Genomic DNA, 15,442 nt, shown 5'->3' on the forward strand with positions numbered 1-15,442 from the left:
GTCTCCCCGGGGCGTCGTACCTCCTGCCATCGCGTGGGCCCGGGCGGCCTGCCTGCCCGTGCCGGCCGCAGCTCTCGCCCGCCCTGCCTCGCGCGCAGGCATGCGGCGCGGCTCCCGCGCTGCGGCCCCGGCACCGGCGGTGCTCCCCAGGCGGCAGAGGGGCAGGACCGGCGCCCTGCCCCGAGCGGGGCGTCCGACACCCGGCCGCATCCCGTCCCTGCCATCGGTGGCGTGCAGCCCCGCAGGGCTCCTCCTCGCCACGCAGGCACGACAAACCTCCCTCCGCAGCCCTGTCCCGGCCGTACCCCCACCACGTCCGGCACTGGTGGCCCCCGCCCCGGACCACAGCCCACGGCTCCCCTGGTGCCCCCGCACCCTCCTCGGCGTGCTGAGATGGGAGCCCTGCTTGCTCCACAGCCCTCCTGGCCCTCACGGCGGACGGACACACGGCAGCAGCCAGCCCTCCCAGCCCCCCCAGCCCCCCCCGCCCTCTTGCCTTCTTCCTGCTGTAACGAAGCAGCTGACTCAGCACAGCGGCGCGGAGTCACCCCGCACCGGTAACGGGCAAACTTCCCGCGTGCTGAGCGTGCCGGTGCCTGGTGCCTCCCCAGGCCGGCAGCAAGCCACCGACCTAACGGAGCGGGGGGCTCACGCAGCGCTCCCGGCCCTGCCCCGGCAGCGCACGCCCCCGCGGCTCCGCACCCCCCGCACGGCGTTAGTCGGGATGCCGCTCCACGCGCCGCCCAGCCGCCCAGCTCTTTCCTTCCCCAGCTTGGAGCCGTGCCCAGACACCGGGAGATGTTTGTGAGGCAGGACGCGACGGAGACGCAGCGGAGGGATGGGGCGCCTCGTTAGCATGGACAGCAACAGGCGGAGGAGAGAGCTGGCTCGGGGACGGAGCCAGTTCCGCCCGCCCGCGTGCCCTGCGCTCGCCGCAGGCTGCGTGCGAGCCCGGGAGGAGCAGCCCCGCGTTCACGCCTGCCAGCGGGCAGCTGGCCCGGGGCAGCGGCCGCGCCGCCACCCGCGTGGGACAGGGCGGGGCCCGCCGGGGCGGCGAGGTGCCGCAGGGCGAGCCCCTGTCCCGCCGCGGGGTCACCTCTCCCCGCTCGCCCTGCAGCGGCGGCTGGCGCCCAGAGCCCAGCGCCCGCCCCAGGCCCCGCTGCGGCATCCCTGGCCGCGTCTGCGCCGGGGCGGCAACGTGCCGAGCGGCAGAGGGGAGCCGGCTGGCACGTCTCGGCGCCGGCCCGGCCCCCTGCGCATGGCCGGGGACCAGCGTGGCCAGCTGAGCGCTCCGGGAGAGCCGCTGGCCCGGGGCCAGCCCGCTCCAGAGGTTGCCTTAACGGGAGCACCAGCAGGCCCGGGGCAGGGGCAGGAGCCGCTCCAACAGCGGAGCGCGGGGCAGGAGCGCTCCCGGCACCGTCCGAGCGCAGCTGCAGCCCCGCGAGCCCGTGCGGGGACCTCACTGAGCCACGGCTGATGGCGGCGCGAGACGAGGCCGTTCCACTGCCTGCGCAGCAACCGCGACACCGTCAGTCAGCGGGGCCTCCGCCGAGGCACCCTCTGCCTCCCGACCCGCAGCGCCGGAGAGATCGGAGACAAACCACAAGGACAAAGTCCATAAATTATACATGCACTGACTGCATCTGGGAACAGCTCTGAGGATGTCAAGCACCAAAAGCGAGGACCCTCCCACTCGTCTCTCTGTGCGCACTGTACAGCACGGTTAGATCCAGTGCCGCGTTCGGGCGCTGCTTGCAGCATGCCAGCACCTTCAAGTGCCGATAACAAGTCCTGCTGGAGCACAGAATCGGGACGGTGCAACCCGGTGGCTACGATATCTGATGGGCCCCCCCGTAGCTGAGTCCGAGGAAACCGCTCTGCCGATGGATCCGTCTGGACGTGCAGCTCCGGGGACATTTCGGATGCGCAGAAAGGGCGACCGGGAAGGGGCTGTGCAGGAAGCACCGGCACCCAGCTGCACCAGCAGTTGCCAGCTGATGACTTCAAGCATATCTACTGGGAACTGGCACTCGGTTCCCGAGGCCACGCGCTGACCCACGCCCCCCACGTGTCCGGCACGCAGCCACGCTCGCCGCTCACCTTCCTGTGCCGCACCAGCCCCCCCACGGGCACCCCAGTACGGGGACCTGGCCAGGCTGGAGGAGCAGGAGTAGGGGTGTCCCCTGCTGATGCCGCCCCACCCCAGATCAAGGGACACGTGGGTCTGGCCGGCCCTGCAGCGTCGAGGGCTGGCGGGAGGGCAGCGCTGAGAGAGGAGGTGCTGTGATGCCGGAGCTCCTCCAAGCTCCCTCCGGGAGCAGCCCCGTACAGGGTCCGGTCGGCCGGAAGCCCAGAGCTGCGGCAGCTCCTCGCTCCTGGGGGACGATGGGGATCGGGGACGGAGGCGGGCAGGGCAGGGCATGGCTGAAGGAGACCTGTCCTAGCTACCACGCTGTGGCTGCTGCTCGTCCCCGGGTGGCCTGTGCAGGCGGCTCTCGGGAGACCCCGGCTAGCGATCGGAGCAGGGAGCCCTGGCCGCGGGCTCCTGCCTGCCCTGCCAGCGCTCAGCCGGGGAGCGGGGCTGTGCGACCTCCTGAGGCGAAGCGGGAGGCAGGGGCTGAGCCCCGGTGCCCCGCTCCTGCGTGCCCCACTGGGCTCTGCGCCCGCGGGACGGGGGACGTCAGGGTCCTCCCTGGGGCGCGTCGGCGGAGAGCGGCCTCAGGAAGGCCAGAGCGCGTGGGATGGGGCAGCGGCGGAGTGGGCCGGGGGGCACGAGCGGGCTGGCACCCGCCGGGGCACGCGAGCACCGGCCGACCTGAGGAGCTTGACTAATAACAGCTGAAGGACAGCAGCATGTACCAGCCACGCCAGTCAGCACGGGGCCATGGAGAACGTGGCTCATTGAACCAATTTCCTGTCGGTTTTGATGAGGTTCCAAGTTTGGTCAATGAAGGTAAAAGCCTCGACGGAGCAGACTTGGATTTCTGCAAGGCATTTGACATTTTGACGAAGAAAGCAGAATAATACGAAAGCGATGTGGCACGCATTAAATGGATTAAAAACTGGCTAACCAGCGTGTCTCAAGACATAATCATCCAGTGATCATCGCCAATTAGCCGTGCTTCTGCCCGGGTCCTGCGGAGGGGCAGCCGGGCCCCGCGCGGGCGCTGGCTGTCGCTGACCTCACAGGAAAACTCAGCACTGAGAAAATGTGCAGATTATACCACAGCTGAGAGAAGGGCAAGGAAGGAAAAAGACACATAAACTTGGAGCCGTGCGGGGAGCGCGGAGCGGATGCTGTGCAGGAGGGCTCTCTGCTGCTGGAGCCCCAGGCTCCGCTCGGGCCGAGCACGGCGGCTGAAAATCGGGGGTCTGGGCAGTCAGAGGAGCGACTTTCTTCCAAAGCGCGGCCAGCTGGCACTACAGCAACTTGGAAAGGATTTGCACGGCGGTGGATCCTCTCCCTCAGCAATTTTTTAAGGTCCGAGTGTTTTTCTCCTCTAGGTCATACGGGAATTACGAGCGCACGAATAAGGTGAGACAGCCGGTCACATCAGATGATATATAGATAAAACCAGACGACGCCACTGTAATGCGATAGATGACATGAGTGCTTCAGCGGTGGGCTCTCCAGTTCAGCTGGATGCTCAGCACAGTTGGGCATGATGACTCCTCCGCTGAGTGAGCCCAGGAGCAGAGGACGCGTCAGGAACCGCTTCCCATGACCCGGCCTCGGACGCCGCTGAACTTCAGGTGCCGACTCCCACCCCCTCCTCAGATTGCCCTCACTCCCCACAAACATCAGATGCTCCTCAGAACGATGGGGATTCGTGAGCAGTGCTGGGGCTCTGAATCATGCGTCAGCCGGCTGCCATCCCTAGCCCGGAGCCCTTCGGATCCATGATCCTACCGCACCACTTTGGATGGGGGGATCCAAAACCGGGTCCTGCGCCACCAGCCTGTGCCTTGCCGGTGCGCTGCCAGCTCCCAGCCACAGCCTGCACAGGCTTGTGAGCCTCCCCTCGGAGAGCCAAGGGCTGGGTCACTCCCCGTGGCCAATACCGACGCATGGGTTGGTGAATTTTGTGAGGCAGGCATGAAATCTTCCAGTTTTGTGTCTTGAGACTTGTCTCTCGTGGGCTGCAGGGCTGACCGAGATGCCGAGCCCTGCTTCTCTCTGTTGTGTCCAGAAACTTACCTGCGTCCGCCAAAAACACTGCAGAGCGGAGGGGAAGCCTCCAGCTGCCTGCCTCCTCCTCCTCCTCCTCGATGGACGTCGAGGTCCTGTGGGAAAGACCAGCCTGGGACTGAGACTGCTGGGCAGAGCCCACCTACGGCCGCCGAACAGCAGGACCGCAGGCACCGACGGAGGGTCCGGCTGCCCCCCACTGCCGTGAACAATCCTGCCTGGCCCCCGGCCAGCATTGGCACTTTCTCCACCCATCCTCCACCTCGTCCTCCTGGTAATGTCTATGGCAGAGGGAAAACCAGAGCAGACACATAAATCTTCTCCTCAAGACGCAGGAAGCCAGGAGATTAGATTTATGAGAGAGGAAGTCATATTCTCCTGGAACTGCAGAAGAGAACAGCTAATTACCCAGCTCCACTCACTGGGTACAATGGCTTCTCCTGGGACAAAACCTTTGCTTTTCCCGATCTCCAGAAAGGAACGAGTTGCTACCGGTGCTGAGAGGGACGGCACCAGAGGATGAGGCCCTTGTGCTCAGCCGAGGACCGGGCAGGAGCCAGGTTCACGACAGCACTCGGCAGCAGAGCTTAATCCCGCTTTGGCTCTGAGAGGACTCGACGCGTTTGTAGTTGGATCAGAGCGGCTGGAGGACGAAGAGCATCTCCTCCGGCAGCCAGCAAACCTGAGGTCCGCTTCCTCGCTGAGGAAGCTCCACCACAAAGCCAGCTCGTGCCTTACCCTGTGGTTCTCTTGGAGACTCTTCCAGAGCCCGGCTGCGCGGAGGCTCCCAGCCCTTCTCACGTCCTGCGGGCACTTAATCACAGCCCGTTTGTATCCGACTTCACTCGCGCCAATATGGTGCTTCTGCTTGAACAGCGCTTCTGCCCTCTCAGCGTCCAGGCCTCGTGCGTTCACGGCGAGGACACGTGCCCCTTCTCCGGCCACGCTCCAGTGCTCCGCAGGTCCGGCTCCGCCAGCGCGCCCCGAGGCCAGCTCCCCGGGGATCCAGCGGTCCCCGCGGCCTCCCTCCACCCCCCCGCGCTTGAAGCCCTCCCTCCTGGGAGCGTTCAAGGCAAGGTCTTACGCTCTACTCAGACGCTCTGGGGCTCCTCCAGGAACAGCCGGGCTGGCCCTGCGAAGGACAGCAGGCGCAGTCGCCTGCAGCCAGAGCAATGACCTGGGTGCCTTGTGCTCCGCAGCACCCCAGCACCCCCAGCGAGCATCGCCCGGGGCCTCTGGGGAGCGTCGCTGACACACGGGTCCCCCCCATGTCGGCCGGGGCCTGGTGCAAGCAGCAGCTCGCATGAGCCGAGGAAGCTGCACGCATCTCTATTTAGGTCACTGGCTGAAGGGCTCTGCAGGAAAATTAGTCACTCTCCCAGCCACGGGGCCCAGGAGAAGGCGCTCGTCACCCGGCCGGAGCAGGGACCCCCCGCCACCCACCTCCCTGCAGCGCCAGCTCCCCAGGCACCCTGCGGGCACCTCTGCCCGGCTGCCCGTGGCTCCCGGCCGCCGTCGCCACACGTGCCATGGCTAATGCCCCATGGGAGGGATCCCATCAATTAGGGAAGAAGCAACATCCTCCTCCCGGCATCCAGAGGTCGTCGACTGTCACTTGCATCGCTCTTCTCTCCTTAACTGCAGATATGCTGGTGCTGTCAGATGGAGACTTTACACGGTCAGGAGACACAGTGAAGTACAAAGCCTTTGCATAAAGCCTTCAGAAGCCTGCAGAAGCCAAATCATTCCTCTGTATCCCACGGATGCTAATACGGCTGTCATGATGGTAGTGTCTGTTCTCATGCTACTCGCTTGCTTTCCCGCCTCTCTTTGCCAGGCAGAGGGGCATTCAAAATGAGACATGAAGCAGCAGCGCGACCTACCCAGGGGAACACGGGCAGACCGTGGCAGACAGCCCGTGTGGAGCGGCAGGAGGTCAGGAGGAGTTTGTTTCACACCCCAAGGCTTCCCCCAGCCGCCTCCGTGGAAGGGCGGGCAAGCGTCCCTCGCAGCCTGCAGCTGCCGCTGGGCACTGCGCTCCCGCGTCCTTCCTGAGGGCTAGAGCAGGGACCGCCGCAGGAGGAGGAAAACACCTTGCTTGGCCGCTTCCTTCCCAGCGTGGCGTGGGCAATATCACGTTCCTCCGAGTCCCGGGGACGCCTTGCGTGGCTTCACGGATGTGGGAAACGCTGGACACGGAGATCTGGCCCAGAGAGTGGGAGAGCTCAACCGGTGCTGAGCTCCAAAGAACGCAGGCGCTGCCGGCGCCTCCAGCATGGGCTGTTCCCGGAGCAGTTACAGGACGAGGGAAGTAGGACGCGGCCCAGCTCATCACAAGGTTTCCCACCGCTCTGTGCGTTCCTGGGGGGGAGCGGCTCACCTCTTGGAGAAGGGCGCCCAGGCACCCATCTGGAGCCAAGCCGCTCCAGCGAGCGGAGCAGCCAGCCAGGCTGGGAAGCCCTGACAGACTGAGACTCCGTGCGCTCCTTCGCATACCAGAAACCCTATTAGAAAGCCACAAGCTGTCCACAAAGCCCAGTTCTGGAAAAAGCTGGAAAGGCTTCGCCGCCCAGCCGTTCAGAGAGGCGACCGCAGCCCCCCGCTCGACCCTGCGAGCACCAGTCCAGGCTCCTGGGGGCTCGGCCCCGGGCGCAGGCCGTGCCCCCCCAGCGGCCTCGTCCGCCCCCCGCGGGGATCCCCCGGCCCTCACTGGCCGCGGCCCCGGCAGCCAGCACGAGAGGCTTCTGCGTCTGCAGCCTCCCAGCACAGATAGGGAGAATGTCGTTTCAGAATACAAATTCCTGCCTTTAAGTGGATTTCCAATGCCATCTAGCAGCCAGCCCCCCCTTTATCTTTATGCGCTTTAGACAACACTGGCTACCAGGGGAATTTAGGAATTAGCAAGTGCCTTTCTTTGCCGTCTGCCTCGGTTTCCCCACCCACCAAACAGCCAGGATGATACAGACCATCTTCATAAACGTGCGAGAGAGACCCTGTCCAAAAGGTTAGGGCTGAAATAGTAGTGTTACTACAGATAGGAATAGACCCACTAATTATTTGTGGCCTCTGGATGCTACCATACTATTAAATAATTATAATAATTATAATTCATAAAGAAGATAACCTCAGTCTAAAGGAGCTTCTGCATTTAAATCCACTCTGCTCCTCTGAGCGCGCTGGAAGGACTGAACGCTTCCCGCAGAGAGGAAACATGCCGGGAAAGGACAGTGGGTGCCAGCCGAAGCCCGGCTCTGCACGGGAGTCATGTCCCTGGCAGCCCTCCGGTCCCGTTTTGGGCAGCACCAGCAGAGAGGGAGCACAGCCGGCGGTCCCCAGCATCCTCTGCCGCCGCGGCTGTCCCAGGGGCCTTGCTCCCGTGCCCCACAGGAGATGCTGAGTGTGGAGACCGCCGGGAGCTGCAAGCTGGCAAAGGAGTGTTCTGTGCCTCTGGGAGTGGGCAGGCAGCCCAGCTGGCACCCACCGTCCCCGTGCAGGCACACCCTGGCAAAGCCCGGGTCCCGGAGATTGCTCATACGTGTCCACCTCGTGCTCCAAACAGAAAAACGGCTCCATGGAGACCTCTTCTCCAAGCTCCCCTTGCACCTCTGTGAGGAGCCGCAGCTCTAACTGGGTTTTGTGTGTGCTCCCGTGGGGAGGAGAGGGACTGGAGCACCTCCGAAAGCTGTGCCTTCCTATTTCACAGGGAGCAACCAAGGCTGCACCCGGCTCCGCTCCTGCCGAAGCCCCACCAGCAGACACAGAGGCCTTGAAAGCAGAGCACGGTGCTGGGAGCTGCTGGGAGCAGCGTGGGCTGCATCCCTCCAGCGCGAGCAGCCGTCCCCTCGGCCGGTGTCAGCACGGCGCACGGTACAGAAAGTGACAGCCCTGGGATCAAGCATGTGTCAACCGAACACGGCCCCGGCTGACAGCCGCGTCTCCTGACGCGGGGACAGAGGGCCAGCCAGCCAGGCCGAGCGAGGCCGGCTGCGCCCCGAGCGCAGCGCTCTCCCCACGCGGAGGTGCCACGGGCCGGGCCGGCGCAGCAGGGCTGCAGCACAGGGGTCCCGACCCTCGAGGGTCTTCAGCCCCTCCAATACAGAAGCTTCATCGTGGCAGCACCGATTTCTCTCCCCCGCCTCCGGCTCAGCTGTGCCCCCGCGCCCGCGGCCAGGGCAGCCGGCGGTGCAGGGCTCCCGGCGCGGGGTGCTCGGTGCCACCTGCGCGCGGGTGCCGCCGGCCTCGTGTCCCCGCACTTCCCCCGGGGGCTCCCGCTCGGCGGTGGGGCAGGAGAGAAGAGGACCCCCGCAGCACGGGGCGCCGGGGCGACCGAGGCCGCTCGGGGCCGGGCACGGCGCACCGGCGGCGGAGGGGAAGGGGCACGGCCGCCCGGCGCCGCGCGTCCCCGTCTGCCCAGCGCGGGCTCCGCGCCCCGGCCCCGCCGGCCGCCGCGCATCCCGCGGGCCGCTGCGCTCGGCCCCCGCGCCCCCGGGGCCCCGCACCGCCGCGGGGTCCCGCTTTCGGGGCTCCCCGTACCGCACCGCGGCTCCCGGCCCCAGGGTCCCCGCTCCGCCCCGGCGCCCCCGGCCGCGGGTCCCCCAGCCCCGCCCCGGGTGCCCGCGCCGCTCGGGGTCGGGGTCGGGGTCGGGGTCCCGGTCCCGGCCCCGGCCCCGGCCCCGGCCCGGTCGCCGCCGCGGCGCTCCCGGCGCAGCGAGCGGGCGCCACAAGGCCGATGCCCGCGGAGCCCGGCCCGGCCGCCCCCCGCCCCACCGGCCGGGGCCCCGCTCCCAGCCCGCCCGGTACCTGGTGCTCGGCGGCAGCGGCACGGGTCGGGTAGCGGCGGGCGCGGGGCACGGCGGGGCGGAGCCGCGCGGGCTCGCCGGTACCGGGGCGGAGCGGCGGGGGCGGGGTGGGGCGGAGCCGGTGTCGGCGCCGGAGCGGCGGGCGGGGCCGGCGGCGGGGCCGGCCGGGCGCGGGGTCCGGGGTGCCGTGCCGTGCGGGGAACGCGCCTTGGGTGCCGTGCCGTGCCCCGGAGCCCCCGGTGCCCGCAGCCTCTCGGCCGGGTCCCGCCCGGGCCGGGCCCCCCGGGCGGTGCGATGGCTGCACGCCCGCAGCGGCGCATCTCCGGCCCCGCGCTCCTGCCCCGGCGGTGACGGTCTCCCCGGCGACCCCAGACCCTCTTCTCCGGGTTTGAGCCTGCCCTGCCTGTGGCCCTGCCGCGTGCCGCGTGTCCCAGCCACGCCGGGGCGGCGGCTCCGGGAGGTGCCGGGCAGTGGGACTGGGGCTCGGCTGGGGGCTGTCTGCGACCGGTCGTGCCTGGGACCACCCAGTGGGTTTAGGGGCCGCGTGCAGGGCCGGGCTGCCCCGGGGCCCATTCCCCGCGCACACGCCCTCCACGGGACAAACCACATCCAGATGTGCAGCGGTGCCTGGCCGTGTGGCTCCCGGTAACGTCATTTAAATGTAAATACGGTTTCCCTTGAAGAAGCTGTAGCAGGCGGTGTAGGGAGTTTACCTGAATCTAATGACAGCAGCCACAAGAACAGCTGTTTCCAGATGACTGAACTAATCCCACCAAATCCCCAGAACAGACTGACTCGCTGCAAAAGTTTCCTCCGTTGCCTTCCTGCCGTGCCCCACGTTCCCCATGGGGCTGTGCTGGTCGTGCCGTGCCTCTCTCTGTGGGGTGGGTGACGTGCAGCCCTGGCTGGCGTGTGAGAAACAGCCCCGCAGAACCTCAGCAAAGGCTCGGGCCGCTCCTGCTCCATCCCGGTGAGCGGCATGGCTGCGACTGTAGGCAGGGAAAGCAGCCTTGCCTCCCGCCATGGGCTCTCTCCCAAGACCAGGGCTCCGTGGCATCACGCGCACGGATGCTTAGGGAACATAGGTGGATTTGTGGCACCTTCCCCCGTTGCCAGCACTTAGTGCTTGCTCCCTTGCAGGCAGGGCATGCCCTGCTCCCGAGCCGAGTCCCAGGAGCAGGCCACGCGGCTCAGTGAGGAGGGACTCGCCTCCAGCCTTGCAGGCGAGTTGTGCTCGCTCAGACTCGTGCAGGCGGCCACGGGCAGCCGGAGACTCGGGTGTCTCTGCGGGACCGCGGTGGCATGCCTGCGGGACCTCCCTGCGTGCAGGTGCTGCTGGTCCTGCAGCGTGCCGGTGTTCAGCTGGGAAGCCTGAGGTCTGGGGCTTCACTTTTGTGCTAAAAGGACTGGAATCTGCTGGGTTTTTATTCATTTGCTTCTCACAAGATCGTTCCCTGCAAACCTGCCCACACTCTGGCCGGCAACCAGGGCTGGCCATGGGGCACAGCGCTTCCCCGCAGCAGTCCCTGCCGTGTGCCGCAGCCCTTCCCGAGGAGCTTCCCCAGCCCGGCTGCCGGGGCTGCCTGGGGGCTGGCAGGGTGAACCCGGGGCCATGGTTGCAGGCAGCAGCCGAATGGCCCTGGCCTGTCTCCTTTGGCCTCCGAAACACCCCCTCCGCTGGCTGCTCCGTGCAGCTGGCCAGGGCTGGCCTGGGGCTGCGACGGTGCTCCGTCCCTGCCACGGGGCAGGGGAACGCCGGAGCTGGGGGAATGAGCCAAGAAGAAGCTCTGGCAGCTGGTGCCCTCGCAGCACGACGGGCTCCGGGGAAGGGTTGGCCCCTGACGCCACCCGCAAAGCTCTGTTGGTGACACTGGGGCACGGCAGGGCCTTCGCTCGTCCTTAGCCAGACGATGCTCTTACCCCCAGAAACAGCCGCCCTTTCCCGCAGTTTCCCAGACCCGGGTGCTCTTACCCCTAGGACAGCTTTCCGGCTGAGCAGCCACACACGGGCTACACCGGGGACCGCTGAAAACTGGGCCTGTAATAATAGGAAGCCCAGGCGCTCGCGCAGCCAAGCGTTCGCCCCCCCAGCCCCGGCGGTGCCAGGCTGCCCACCGCGCTGGAGTGACCTGAGCGACCCTGGGCTCTGCCCGTCCCCGGCACATCATGGCACTTCCAAGGGTGGTTGTGGTTTGTATTTACCACGGCGTGCGCGGCTCTGGTGGTGGTGTGTGGGGCGACAGCACCCTCGCAACGGTGGCTGATGCTGAGAGCAGCCAGCTTCTACACACGCTGAATGCGCTGCCGCACTGCGGGCGCTGGAGCAGGGCCGCTGCGTCCCCCGGCTGATTTTGGGTGCAGGGTGACTCCTGGGATACAGGCTCCTAAATTGTCACACGAGGGCTCGGGGCTGCTTTGCACACACTCAGGCGCGGGCTGTGGTGGTGTCTTCTTGCAAACTGCCCCCCCAGGGGACTGTCCCTTCTGTCCGGCAGCATCCATCCTTCGGGGAAGGACGCTTCAAAGCGTGGCTCTCAGCTCGGTGCTGCAGCTGGCCACCGAGGGGTGACCGGAGCTTGGCAGGATCCTGGCAATGGAGCAACCCCTGTTCAGTGACCCACAGCCCTGACCCCACTGGCTTTTGGCTTCAGGTGCTGATGGGCTCCCGGGGAGTTTCCTGTAGCGTTGTCCCGAGAGCAAAGCGTCCTCTTAATGAGTTAATACTCGAAGTACTTTAAAGTCTCCTGCAGACTCAGGTTTTCTGTTAGAAGTATCGTCAAGAAAATGTTGCACTAATTAGCTGAAGGGAAGATGAAGCACTGGTGCGCAGCAGGGGGTGTTGCACCCTGCCACCCGCGCCGCTCCTTTCACAAGCGAAGCAGCTGAGCACAGCGTGGACATCGGGCACGGCTTTCTCACGGGATCCTGCTCAGCCTGCGCCGCTGCCATGCTGCTCGTCTCACAGCACAGCTGCGAGCACCCAGAACCGGAGCAGAGTTAATGGCTCCGTTTGGGACCCTGCGCTAGAGGCAGTCTAGGCACGTCGTCCTCCAGAAAGAAGCTGCTTGCCATTTGCAAGATGTACTTACATCCACATATTGCCTTAAATGACCTTAAAAATTACAGACATATTACAGCGAACAGGCTGTATAGTTATGTCCGCGTCCTCCCCAGTGTCACAGCAGGTGCCAGAGCTGTCCCACCCCGGGAGCGGGATGGAGAGGAAGGGCTGGCTGCAGGAGCTGGGGGAGTGGGGCGGGAGGAGAGGTCTGGAGAGCCGGGGAGGAGCAGGGTGGCAGGCGGTGGGCAAGGGGCCTCCGGAGCAGCTGGGGCTCCAGGGTACGGACCGGCTGGAGGAACGTGGACAGGTGTGCGGTGCCCCTGTCGGTGCACCCCGCGGTGCCGGCTGTGGGGCCTCGGGGGTGCCTGACCGGCTCCTCTCCCCAGAGTCACTACGTGGCCTGCATGGCCGCCATCCTGAGCCAGATGGACGAGGACCACTACAGCTCCTACATCAAGGCATTCCCCTCCCGGCCTGAGCTGATGGTGAGTGCCGCCCCATGCAGCGAGACCCGGGCCCCGCGCTGCCGGCACCGCGCTGCCTCCTCACCCACAGCTCGGCTGGGGCATTCCACCGGTCCCAGCGCCCCGCCGGCACCGGTGCCACCTGCCCCGGACCCCGGCACAGCCACAGCCCTGCTCCACGGGGTCGGGTGGCAAGGGTCGCTCCCAGCCCTGGCTCTCAGCACAGCGTCACCCCAGGAGGGCACCGTGGTCGCGCCCAGCTCCTGACATCGCCTCCTCCCTGGCAGGACTTCCTCATGGAGACCTTCATTCTCTTCAAGGACCTGATTGGCAAGACGGTGTACCCCTCCGACTGGATGGTGATGAACATGGTGCAGAACCGGTGAGGTCCTCCGGGCCGGGAGGGACCTGCGGGCGGACGTGGGGGCCGTGTGCGAGAAGCCGGAGGGCCTCGCGGGGGCCTGGGCAGACAGCACAGCTGCGCCAGGCAGCCTGAGGCCGGCTCAGCTGCCTGCGGCGCCCGCGAGCAGCCCCGCGCCGTGCTCCGGCTGGCTCGCGGCGGCTCCGAGCCGCTCCCCGCTCTGTCTTGGGGCGGCCGGCCCGTCCGGGAGCTGGGTGGCAGAGCCGCCCTGTCGGCGAGCTTGAGGGGCTCCCGGGGCGCAGCGGGAAGCTGACCCCATCCCTCCCACCCGGGATGTCTGCGCACGGCGGGGACGCCGGGCGTGCAGGACCGGTGCACGCGGGCAGCATTCGGCTGCGCCCCCGTGGGCGGAAAGGACCGGCTGGAGTGTGGCTGCGGGTGGGAGCGCGCCGCGAGCCCCAGCCCCAGGCGCTGCGAGGCCTGGCCCCCGCCTGCCCCAGACACACTCCTTGCCCCACCATCGCCGGGAGCCGCCAGCCCGGCTCTTCCCCCGCGGCCCTTCGGCCCTGCCTGCGGGCAGCGGGCAGGCAGCGCGGCTGCCCGCCGCTCGGCACCCCACGGCCGTGCACCCCGCAGGGAGTTCCTGCGTGCCATCAACCAGTTTGCCACCACCTTGACGGAGATGTTCCTGAGCAACAGCAGCTTCGAGCTGCAGGTGAGCGGGCGCTGCCCCGGCCCTGGGGCTGCCGGTGCCCTGCGGGGGCCGGGGGACTGGGGAGAGGACCCAGCCTGGCCCTTGGTGCTGCCTGGCCCCCCACCCCCCCGTGCCACCCAGCCTGGCATTCGTCCCCGCGTTTCCACTGCAGCTTTGGAACAACTATTTCCACCTGGCCGTGGCTTTCCTCACCCAGGACTCCCTGCAGCTGGAGAACTTCTCCCAGGCCAAGCGCAACAGCATCCTGGCCAAGTGAGCCACCCCACCTTCGCTGGCCCTCCCCACGCGCCGCCTGCCAGCAGCGCTTTGGGGTCGAGCTCTGCACTTGGCCTCAGGTTCCTGCCCCAGCCTGCTGCCGTGCCGTGGGGTCAGGGATTTTGGGACGAGCTGGTCGGGCTGTGCTTGGGCTCCTGGCCTGGACGCTGCACCCCGGGCTGTGGAGTGACGCTAACCTACATCTGTCCCGGCAGGTACGGGGACATGAGAGCCACGATCGGAGCTGCCATTCGGGACATGTGGTACAACCTAGGTGAGCCACAGCATGGCCAGCAACGAGGAGGCTTGGCAAGTCTCGGCAGGCTGGTGTTTATCAGCACCGTCCCCAAAATGGGTGCTGGGGAGCGGCGTGCTGCTGGAGTGGGGCATGGGAGCTTGTGGGCGTGAGCAGGGTGTATGAGCCTGCAGGCATGCAGACCTGCAGGCGTGCAAGCCCGCGGGCATGCAAGCCCGCAGGCGCCGTGGCCAGCTGTGAGCTCGCGCTCCCCTCCCCGGGCCGGCGCCTGCCTGCAGCTCTGCCTTCCCTTTCCCTGGTCCTGCGGCTCCTGCCTCGCCTGGTTTCTCCTGCACAGGGCCTGGCAGCGGTGCGGGTCGCGCAGCCAGCAGCGGCCCCGGGCCAGGCAGGCGGGGAGGATGCGGCATCTCGGGTCGCTGCCTCACGCCCCAGCAGAGAGCCGGGAGACGTGGGAGCCTGCGGGGCAGCCCGCAGCACAGCGTCAGGCACGGCCCGAGCCTGGGGCCTCTGAGCGACGTCTCCTCGTGTGTGCGGGACAGTGGAGCAGTGCCGGGTGCCTGCAGGCCGCTGCGTGGGCTGTTCGCCTGTGGCAGAGCCTCTGGGGCACCAGCACAGCCCCAGCTGACGGTCCCAGAGCCGAGTGCTCGCCGCGCTGTCCTGGCCGAACAGCGTTACCAGCCCGCCCGCACGGCTGCCCTGGAGGAGCGCCCGGCTCTGCTGCGGCCGCTGCCCCGGGCCTGCAGCCGTCATCCTGGCACCGCTCCCCCTCCTCTGCCGCGTGTGGCTGCCCGTCCGCAGCGGCGGGGCCCCAGGCCGGGGCTGGCCCCGGGAGCCGGCTGCAGGAGCCCGGGCCCCCAGCCTTCCCTGCCCTCCCCAGGCCATCACAAGATCGAGTTCATCCCGGGCATGGTGGGCCCCATCCTGGAGATGACTCTTGTGCCAGAGCTGGAGCTGCGCAAGTCCACCATCCCCATCTTCTTCGACATGATGCTCTGCGAGTACCGGCTGACCCAGAGCTTCAGCCGGGTGAGTGCCCGGGGCTGCGGCTGGGCGGCGGCAGGAGGCCAACGTGGCCGCGTCCTGCTCCTCATCCGGGCGGCACCGTCCCTTTTGGGGGCTGGAGGCGATGCTCAGCCTCCCCTCTCTCATCCTGGGGCGTGGGGCTGCGGGAGGGAGGGGCGAGGGGCAGGGGACGGGGGAGCTGGCGGGGACATGAGGCGCAGGGAGAGCCGCCGGGCGACGTGGAGGATTTCCCAGGGACAAGCAGGGGCCCATCAGGCATCACCCGCTCAGCCGGTCCTGGCACTGGCTGGAAACAAGAACACGGTGGGAGGGGGGCCTG

At 67.4% G+C, this 15,442-nt stretch overlaps 1 protein-coding gene across 1 annotated transcript in view; it reads left to right on the forward strand.

Annotated features, from left to right (window-relative positions):
• The window catches only part of LOC309404467 (dedicator of cytokinesis protein 2-like), a gene marked incomplete at both ends in the record, with an annotated part of 60,363 nt that overhangs the window by 36,860 nt on the left and 8,061 nt on the right, over window positions 1-15,442 (forward strand). The window contains 6 exons of the mRNA XM_081998937.1: window positions 12,436-12,534; window positions 12,801-12,895; window positions 13,511-13,589; window positions 13,741-13,841; window positions 14,060-14,118; window positions 14,978-15,126. Of these exons, the coding sequence (XP_081855063.1) occupies window positions 12,436-12,534; window positions 12,801-12,895; window positions 13,511-13,589; window positions 13,741-13,841; window positions 14,060-14,118; window positions 14,978-15,126 (582 nt within the window). The remainder of the gene's footprint in view (window positions 1-12,435; window positions 12,535-12,800; window positions 12,896-13,510; window positions 13,590-13,740; window positions 13,842-14,059; window positions 14,119-14,977; window positions 15,127-15,442) is intronic.

Source organism: Phaethon aethereus (genome assembly GCF_964289735.1).
Source record: "Phaethon aethereus genome assembly, chromosome: 4".
Taxonomy (NCBI): domain Eukaryota; kingdom Metazoa; phylum Chordata; class Aves; order Phaethontiformes; family Phaethontidae; genus Phaethon; species Phaethon aethereus.